Source organism: Frankliniella occidentalis, unplaced genomic scaffold, assembly GCF_000697945.3.
Source record: "Frankliniella occidentalis isolate FOCC.00 unplaced genomic scaffold, Focc_3.1 Scaffold532, whole genome shotgun sequence".
Classification (NCBI taxonomy): domain Eukaryota; kingdom Metazoa; phylum Arthropoda; class Insecta; order Thysanoptera; family Thripidae; genus Frankliniella; species Frankliniella occidentalis.
In genome coordinates, this window is record NW_026267649.1 from 131,476 (window position 1) to 141,692 (window position 10,217).

Genomic DNA, 10,217 nt, shown 5'->3' on the forward strand with positions numbered 1-10,217 from the left:
CTACTTGGAGCAGCCGACATCGTGCCGTTCTTTTGTAAATAGATCAGCCTCCCCCTCCACCAACCTCCTCAAACTCTTCCCTCTTCGGAGTCACGTTTGGTCGGTGAGCAGCCCACCCACCGAGGCCTTTGCAATCAATGCCGTTTATTTCCGTCCGCCCGTGAGTCCTGCGAAACGTCCTCTCATGCGTTGCCGGTAGTGGTAACAGGAAAATTGGTCTTTGACTTACACTAGCATACATGATAGATCCAAAAAACAAAAACAAAAAACAACACAACAAAAATCATCATTGTTTTTCTTCAATAACATGTGTGTTTCTGCTCCCTCTCGAGAGTCTCTCGACCATCTGTGAACGGGGAGAGAATGCCTCTGTAGAATGCACGTGTGTTTTAGTGTGTGTGTGTGTGTGTGTGTGTGTGTTGGCTATAAAGGCGGTGTGGATGAACGCTTCTGTTTGCCCTGCAGTGGTGGTGTGTTCTGGTCCTCTGTGCGCGGAAAGTCCCCCCCCCTTTTCCCCCACACTATTGCTGCAACATATAACAGGAAAGAGAGAGAAAAGCGCACGCTTGAAATGGAGGGTGAGAGGAAGAGGGCAGAGAGAGAGAGAGGGAAAGAGGCGTGTTGTATCCGCAGCCCCTCACAATGCAAGCAGCACCGCAGGCAAAGCGACAAACGGAGGACGGAGCAGGAGAAAAAACGTCCGGAGAAAAGGGGAGAGGTACAAGGAGGAAAAGACAGGGCGGAAGGGCAGGGCGTCAACAGGAGTTTTAATAGGGAGTTCTAACAAGGAGTTCTGGAGAAGGGAGCCGCGCGTAGGGAGGGGCAGTTACCCGACCACACCGCGAAGCAGAGGCGGGCCTGAGCCAGGGCCAGGGCGGAGCGCCTGCGATCGGCGGGATAGGCCACCTGCTTCGCAGCCGCGCACACCCGGTGGCCTAACCCGCATCTCGCAGGCGCCCCGCCCTCGCCCAGGGAAAAGCTGTGTACTGCGCGAGAGACCTGCTGAGCGCGGCGGCGGTCGAATGCGGGTTTGCTTCTGAGCGGGCAGCTTTTTGTTTCAGGAGGAGAGGTAGGAGAGAGACCGAGAGGGCAGTCTGAAGCCAGAGTGCCGCGGAGAATAATTATTCGGGAGCGCACACAAAAACAGGACGAAAATGATTCCTTGTTGTCCAAGACAATCGGAACGATTCAAGGACGCCCCATGCAGTGTTTACTACTCCATCCTAGAATCCTTCCGATGGTCCTTGGATATCATGAAACAGTTATAACGTGCACTGCGGACATGTTAATTCACAGCTTTACTGATGTCTTTGTGCGTGCTACTCTTACGCATTTTTTAATGCCACAGAATGACAAAATTTCTTCATACTGCGGCGTATTACAAAATTCGAAAGCGTGGAGCACGCACACTGGGAATAAACAAGTTCAAAGGATTTTAGCGTGCAAGGCGGTGCAAGGTCACTGCCGGTGGGGAGGGCGCGAGGGCCCGCGCGTGCATCGTGGAGAACGCTCGCGGAACCCGGGGCAGGCAACCCGCCAAACGCGTGAATGTCCGGCTGTTGCCGTTGCCGAACCAGAGTGACTCTGCTGTGGCGCAGCAGGAGCTGTGAGCTCGCAGGGGACGGGGAGGTGAGTAGAGAGATGCGGAGTGAATGCGTTGAGAGGGGCTGAAAGGGACGCCGCCTGGTAGGCGTTGTGTGTGTGGCAGCGACGCAGCTACCAAAAGAGATGGGCGAGAAAAACTCGTGTGTATTTTGCGGCCGGTCCAAAAGAACAATTCAAAAAGCGGTAAGAATTTCCCTGTGATTTATAATTAGGACATGCCGGACATGCTGAATATTTACTAATCCCAAATGTGTCTTTTTCAGTAACGTTCCCATTTTCTACAGCAGGATTACAGCATGATTATTGCCCATATTTTCTATTATGTCGTACAGCTTTATTCAATACACATGTTTTTATGACGTTCAACCCAAAAATTTTCGTTCGTTACGAAATATATTTGTAACTTTACGAAACGTGTCGTAAATTGACACTTACGAAATTATTTTTTACGAAGCATTTCGTAACATTTTTTTCGTAAAATCACGAAAACAGTGCAACATGGTTACTGACAAAATGGGTCATGAAAATCAGTAACGGGATGAGAGTGTACACCATGGGGAAGCGTGAGAGATGGAGGATAAGGGGCGTGTTTGGGCTGTCACGTGACCTTTATGCCCCCCGGCCCACTCGGCACTCCGCCCTCCTCGCTCTGCCTGTCTTAAGATTACCATCTCTGGCTGCCGGGGGATTAAACAATGGTGGGGAAGGTGTTGCCTGCCCCGCCACGCCCCGCCACGCCCCCCCACGCCCCGCCACACCCCGCCACGTCCCGCCACACCCCCAGTTCCCAGCTCTGGATTAGGAAATCGCACTATGTGATCAAAAGGAGGTGTCAGCCGCACACGCCGTGCGCCGCGCTCACTCACGGCAGAAAACGAGAATAATTAGCATTTCCGACGATAGAGTACGGCAATATGGGGGGCCGCGGGAGGAATCCATTTCCTCCAAGGCGCACGCAGCAGCGAAACGAATAAAGCTCGTCTAAAGAATGGGCGGCAGGGAGGCCGTAGCCTCTGCAGCAGCAGTATCCGCGCCGCCGCGCGACAGTTTCGTCGCTCTCCAAATTAGGTCGTAAATGTCGCTAGGTGAGCGGAATGGGGCTAGGTGAGACGAGGCGGCGGGCTGGAACAGCTGAACAGCTAGCGCGAAGTGCCGCAGGCGGTCGGGATCTCTCCGGCAACATAGTAAGACTGCAGCTGAGCGGCCGCCCGGTGCACTCCCCTTCTCAATCTCTATCTCTCTTTCTCTGTCCTTACGCAATAACAGCGCTGCGCGTCGAGCGACTGCTTTACGGCGCGTATCGACGGTAACAGCCAGGGGTGGGGGTGGGGCGTGCACCCCGACACAGTCACACAGAAGCGTACAGGCAACTAGCAAATTCAGGACAGGAAAAAAAAGAACAATCACTTCTTTTAGTTTGTGGGGTAAGCTAAATCAGCAAACAAAAACATAATTCATTTTTGAGGGTGATTTTAAAAACATTACTAGCCCTTTTAAATGGGATTTTTGCAATTTGCAGAACAAATCTCTCACCAAATGGCTCGTGTCAAATGTTTAAAACTTAACAACACTTGTTGGTCAATCAAAAATTGACTCAACATTTTTTCCTCCGAGGTGATATGTGACTCGAAAGCATTTCTTCACAATGTATACATCCAGGCAGACTATTTTCACCTTCTGTTTCGTGAGGACGCGGATTGGCCTCGCCGCAATCACCCCGTGGGAGTACACACAACAGCAAAAAGAGCCGCAGCGCCGGGGGGCGAGCAAGCGGCGCCAACCACCGCGTGCAGGCGCGTGGCGGGGTGTGGCGGGGCGTGGCGGGGCGTGGCGGGGCGTGGCGGGGCGTGGTGGTGGCGGTATGGCCAGTAATGTGTGATAGTAGCCGACTATTCTTAGCATTCATACCCGGGGCTACTGCGGCTGTTGTTGTTGTCTGTGACGCAAGAAGAACCCCCTTCCTCCGCCACCCCCCTCTTTGCCTCCCCGCGGGCGCGCCCCACGGCAGGGACGCATATAAGGGAGACTTTTCGCAATGCTAAGCATCCTGGCGTGAAAAAATATAAACGCGGACGCATGCAATGTTGGGGCTACGTGGCGTGGCGTGCGAGTATTTTTAGTGTCGGCGTCGCGTCGTAGTTCTGCATGTGTGCCGGTGGTGGGGTAGGAGGGGATAACGAGAAGATAAAGTAATAAATACGGGGAGAGAGCGAGAGAGAGGTAGGAGGGGAGGGAGAGAGATTTCAGAATTATAATTTGTTTAAGTCTTGCGCAAAACAGGGTGTCACAGCCCATGAAAACACAAGAGTGCTACAGACTTAGCTTGTATGGGACATATCGTGCCAAAAGAAGAGATTAAGAAAAACAATATGCTTTAGATTACAATACGTGCCTTGTTTCTGCGGTAAGTATTGTCTATTGAAGGTTGTTATAGTAGTAAGTTACGTTTGTATTCCAGAAATGGCAATCACTTACGTTGAAATAATTAGCAGGAGAGGGAGAGAGAGAGAGAGAGAAGACGAATGAAATTAGTCCATCTGCGGTATGGCCCTGCATTCTGGTTTAAACAGCAGCAGGGCAAAGGCACACAAAATCAATTCCCTCGGTGATTCGGTCGGGGTGGAGAGGTTGGGCTTGCTTGATCGCGGGACAAGAGTGGCGGGGAGTGGCTTGGCGGGGCGGGGCGTGACGGGGCGTGGAAGGGCGGGGTGTCGCTGCAGCGGGGTTTGCGGCTGGCTGCTCGCGTGCAGCCGGACCTGCCTGCAAGCGGTGTCCTGCTGGCGGTGCCTCCAAGGCGCTGACGTGCCGCCGGAGGGAGTGGGAGCGCCTGGGGCGCCACTAGTGTTGCGCGAGTGGGAGCGCATGGAGTGTGCATATGGGAAGCAAACTGGCCCGCCTACCTACTGTATCCACTTAATGTATAAACCGCGTATCGGCCATCTTTTCAATCTCTACGCCTCTACACACAGAAAATCATTCTATGTAACATAACGAAAAGGACGCTGTGTAACACTTCGTTGCTAAGGTGCACGGTATATTGTTTCGTAAAATAATTTGTATAACCACTACTGTTACACACGAACAGGGACGTGTCAAAGGGCTTTTTATGGTGTCACATCAGGTAATTTCTATTGTACCTTTACCACCGCATCACTGCAGGCACGGCGCGTTCGGCCCAGCGTTCGTCTGATTCCCACCGACAAGTAGTGTGTGGCATGCTAACTGCTCGTGAATCGCACACTTGTGCAATGACTGTAACGTACGCGACACGCGGAAGCGCGGCTCCAAACACGGGAAACTCCTCGACAAGCACAGAATAGGGGATGTGAGTCGAAATACTGTGGAATGCCAATGGGACGGGTGTTGAGTTTGTTCGTGCGCGAGAAAATGGGAAAGGGGTGTTGGGAGTGAGGAGAGAGGGAGGGAGAGGGAGGGGGAAGGGTGAAAGGAGAAGGGGAGGAAGGGGAGCCAAGGACACGCTAGCGGACCGCTGTGTTGGGTTAGGTTAGGAATTCTCATTTTAAATGCCAGAGCTGGACGGAGCTCACCCCGAGGCGCAACTCGCAACAACGATTGGCTGTCCACGCGAAACGTGGGCGGGCAGGGAGGGGGAGGGGGGAGGGGTGGAGGTAAAGAAGGTCGCTAGGATGACGTTGCTCTGGAAACCGAACTAACAGTGTGCTTCGGTATTAGGATACTGCTTAAACAGCATGCTTGGGCAAGACGGGACGTGGTTTCAGGCATGCTGTCTAAATAAATACAACAGTGTGCTCACTGGACGCCTTCTGGACACATTTTTGTGCCTCGGCCTCGCCAAGGGAGAGGAAGGGATTAAACCGAGTTTTACCTGGTTTTACCTACGTAGGGAATAACCAACCGAGTCCTAGTTGAACGTTAGGGTGGTTTGGAGTTTGTTTTTGTGAAACAATATTTCCGTGGGTACCGCGGCCAAAGTTGGGGAATGTATGTCTGAATCACTAAAATGTGCACGATATAACGTCCAAGGTTACCAACAAAAACGTCTAAAAAACAGTTGAAAAAAAAGGGGGGGGGGATACCGTAAAAAGACCTAGAGGGACAAAATAAAAACGAGTCGAGCTCCATTCAATTTGTTGGCACGCAACAGTTGTTACCGTCCCTGTCCCCTGTCCTTGATGCGTGGCGGACGGAGAGGGCTGGAGGATAGGCCGCGCAGGCAGGCACGAGAGAAGAAGATACAGTGTCTCATTAAGGACGTTGGGCCCCGACAGCCTGATGATGGATGGCAATGATTAATGGTCACTGCGGAGTGAGTGGGGCGGGGGGAGCGCGCCGCTCGCCAGTAAATGCTCTGCCTTTTGCTTCAATAAACCGGTACATTTTTACAGAAAAAAGGGAAAAGTGGTTGAAAAAAACAAAACAAGAAGCAAGCAGGGAACATCAAAATTCAATTTCCTTGTTCCCCGAAAGCATTGCCAATAAATTCTCAATATTAATGTACGAATTATTGTTTTTTTTTTCTTTCCCAATCCTCCTCTGCAGGGCTGCCGAGGCGAGGCCGGGCTCCTGCGTGGGCTCGTTGTAAGTTTGAAGGGTCGGCGCGAGGCGCTGCGCTACTGCGGCAGGTAATGCGATGAGCGGCAGAGTTGGTGGGGCGCACGGCCACGGGGAAAAATATCATCGCAAATAGCACACCTTGATCGAGAAGCGAAAATAATACTTGCAAATCATACTTGCAAAATACACTGACTATCTTACGACATTCAAGGTTCGTAATTTTACGACTTTTATTTTTTACGGAAAATTAGCCCCGCAGAAACCCAAAAGTTTTCTTGTATCTTTTCACAGTGGCCGATGCCGTGTTGAGGCGCGATGAGCGAGCGGCTGCGCCGGGGCCGGGGGCTGCGCAGCTGCTCCTCACCGGCCGCGCGGCCGCCCATCCGCACGCTGCAAGCACCACCCGGCACTCTGCGCACCCGCAAGTTTACAAATTCGATTTGAGTGGCCTGTCCCTCCCCGCCCCGCCCCACCCCGCCCCGCCACTGCCCGCCACGGCCCTGGGCCACCACGAGGAAGGGTCCTTTATTTTAGAACAAAGGTGTTCGTCGCGGTGCTGCCCACACACGGGCTGCGCCGCGGCAGCGGCGGCAAGCAACCCGCCCTGATGGATGGCCCGGGCCGCGTGCGGGGGCTGCACTGCGAGAAAAAAAAAATATATCTGAAGAATAACAAGAACAGCATGGCAATTATTTTTTTTACAACCATGTGACGCTACAGTCTGTCAGTCATAATCTGTTTTCCAAGTACAGGGCTGACGAAGAAATCCATCACATGATTGTACATAAAAATAAGTCACGCTATTCGCTTCTTAAAGTTAATTCTTTTTCTACACCGTGTGCGAAAGAGATGGCGTGTGCATCCCCTCAAACGCACCAGCAAGCCCCTGACTTAAGCCCTATAAGTGGTTTCTGTGCCTTGGCTCGATGAAATCAATAATTGCAGGAGGGCAAAGAAAGGCATACACCAGAGTGCCGCAAAGTCGACGAATTAGGCCGATCGCCGAGGCCGCTGTGCGGGCTGAGCCCGCCTGTGGCCCAGGCTGCGGCTCGGCTTGGCCTCTTGCAGGCCGTTTGCAAGGCGAAAGGTGAGAAAGAGGAGTTCCTGTTCTTGTCCCTGGCGATTTTACAGCACTCTGCCATGCGTCAAGGAAAGTATTTATCATTTTGACAAAAATCCTAGGTGACTGAGGGAAAAATAACAGAGTAGAGGGAGAAAGAGAGCAGAGTTTAGTGCCTGTCAAGGACGACGCGCGAGTGGTAGGCCGGTAATCGGGAACGAGATCACTCACCTGGAGGTAGATTCCTGTTGTAGTCGGTCTCGAGCTCGTACAGCTCCTTGCCCGTCGCCAAGTGCAGAAAGAAGAAGCTGCGGAAAGGAGACAGTGTCAAAGAATGATGGGATAGGCGGCTCTGTAAGAGTTTAACAAATTAAAACTCCGACTATAGCCTCTTTCATCACGCACACAAGAAGTCGACCGCACAACAAACTCAACGTGAATAATCCCACTTCCGACACCTGTCAAATTGAGCATCCCCCTCAACGCTCGGCTCACCCTCTGACTCCCCTACACAGACACAAGCACGCACGTGCACAGACTCTCCTATCTCTCCCCCCCCTCTCTCTCTCTCTCTCTCTCTCTCTCTCTCTCTCTCTCTCTCTCTCTCTCTCTCTCTCTCTCACACACACACACACACATAGGAGAGAGTTTCTGCGCGCGTCGCACATTACATATTTGGCAATGCCAGTCACGCGCCTGCTTTCAAAACGTCGGTGCTGTGGGGATGGAATAGCTTCTCTCTCACTCCGACCCGCACATCTCCCTCTCCCTCTCCGTTCTGCCTACTCTGATCCCTGATCGCTGAGTGCTAGCCTAGTTTCAGTCAGTCACACGCGCGTGCCTTGCCGTGACATGACATTTGGCCCACAGACATAAAAAAAGCTCTCTCACACACACACTTACAAACACCATACAACCTAACAATCAACTGCATCCAACTGCATTCTTAATTTATCACAACAAAGCAATACTTTTCAGACTTCAAATTGCGAAGGATTCGGTTGATTTGCAGAATACGGGGAAGCATTACGTTAACGTTAATTGCAATCGCAATAACTACGCAATGCCGCGCAAAGCGATATTTCCCAATTGCGAAGCAATTCTTTGCATGCTTTGCAATTGCGATGTAAATGCTTCGTGGCGTTCAGAGAGCGTGGCACTGGGTGATGGGGTCGTGAGTTCGAGCCCGCCCGTGCCGTCGCGGCCAGTACCAATTTCCTGAAAACGCACATCAAGGCATGCTGCTCTGCTCTGCTCTCTCTCTCTCTCTCTCTCTCTCTCTCTCTCTCTCTCTCTCTCTCTCTCTCTCTCTCTCTCTCTCTCTCTCTCTCTCTCTCTCTCTCTCTCTCTCTCTCTCTCTCTCTGCAGCCGGTGACACGGTCATATATTTCTGCAGCCGCGCGTCAGGGATCCATCTTCAGGGCGTGGCGCGCCGCGCCGCACTGCACCTAACCACCCCTTCTATTCCGCCTGCCCGCGCTTAGCCGAGAAAAAAAACCCTGTCAGGCCCCGGCCGATCAGCATTTTAAACTTTTACGACAAATTTACCGTGACAACAATGATATTTATCGTAGCTTATGGTGGAAATCCCCCTTAACCTCTAGCGCCGCAGGGTTCACTGAAGCTTACACAATGAAATTCACCGCAAGCAACGAAAGGAAAAGCTGGTAGTTTCACCCAGAGCAGATAGGCCTGTGCAGCTAATAAGCTACGTGCGTGCACCTCTCCTGTCCTGACGCCTGCCAAGAAGTGGATAGGCCACCGGCTCCTGCAGCGTGGCCGTACATTGCCTACCCACACCCACCAGGCGCTTCATCCAACAACAAACCTCATTAGCTTCTTTTCGAAACAGTGCAAACAATAAATTCTCATATTCCTGTGCAATTGAACACACAATCGACCTGAGTACTTAAAATTCAGACATTTTCCTCTCTCATAAAAAATTCAAACACTTTGTCTTATTTCGACTTTTTTTTATCACTCTTCAAAATAAACATCATAGAAATATCTCTCTCTCTCATTTCTGGTGATGAACTGTGACAGAGGGTGATGTTTTGTACCCCTTGAGTACCGCCCCGTTGGGTTTGCGAGGCGTGGACCGGCGTAGCGGCAGGCGGCGGTCACTTCCTAACCTTGGGCGCAGCTGGGAACGACCCCGTCAGAGAAATACTGCCACCCCGCCCCCGCAGCACAGTTCTCTCTCTCTCTCTCTCTCTCTCCCCCTCTAGCCTCCAATTTCACCAGGTATGTATTATTCTTCTCTCTCTTCTCCCACACAGCTCCCCCCGCTCTCCCTCTCCGCCCAGGCTATCGCCCCCCCCCCTCTCTCTCTCTCTCTCTCTGTCTCTCATCTCCTCCGCGCCCATTGCCGCCCAAATCACATCGGTTCGATATCGTTTCGATATCGAAAGCTCCGCGCTCCGCGGCGCTCCCTCGCCCCCCCCCCCTCGCCTCTCCGGGCGCCGCGCTCGGTGAGGCATTACAGGCAATCTAACCTCATCTCAATACGCCATTGTGGCGCGCCGGAGAGGATAGAAGTGCGGAAAAAGAGCGTCGCCTGCCGAAGCCTCACGGCTCCGCAAAAAGAAAAGGGTGACGGCACGTAAAAACTAGAGGTTAGAAAATTTCTAAAATTTTCCGGAAAATTTCGAAAAATTCCCCAAAATTTAACGGAAAACTTTCAAAGTCTGGGAAATTTTTAATTTATCCCCAGAAATTTTCCTGAAATTTCCTGAAACTTTCCAGGGCTTCCAACTCTAATAAAAACAAAAAATCGTAACAAATTTAGAGACCCTGCAAAATGATTATAAGAAATATTTATTTTTCTTTCGATAGAACGGCTATGCAACAGGTTTGTTTAAAAATACAGCGAAATACTTTCTGTACAAAAAAAATAATAAAATGCCTAAAATGCCATATAGGGGGCCTTGTCTGATTTCCACCACAACCAATTTCCAGTCGCGTTCCAGCCGGTGCTTTAGTAAGAACAATCTGCCATCTCGCCGCCGCCCCGGGG

The 10,217-nt window shown here is 51.6% G+C and overlaps 1 protein-coding gene across 1 annotated transcript in view; it reads right to left on the reverse strand.

Annotated features, from left to right (window-relative positions):
* LOC113216058 (glycine receptor subunit alpha-4-like) overlaps window positions 1-10,217 on the reverse strand; it is a 37,860-nt gene that overhangs the window by 12,149 nt on the left and 15,494 nt on the right. The window contains exon 2 of the mRNA XM_026435758.2: window positions 7,433-7,509. Within this exon, the coding sequence (XP_026291543.1) occupies window positions 7,433-7,509 (77 nt within the window). The remainder of the gene's footprint in view (window positions 1-7,432; window positions 7,510-10,217) is intronic.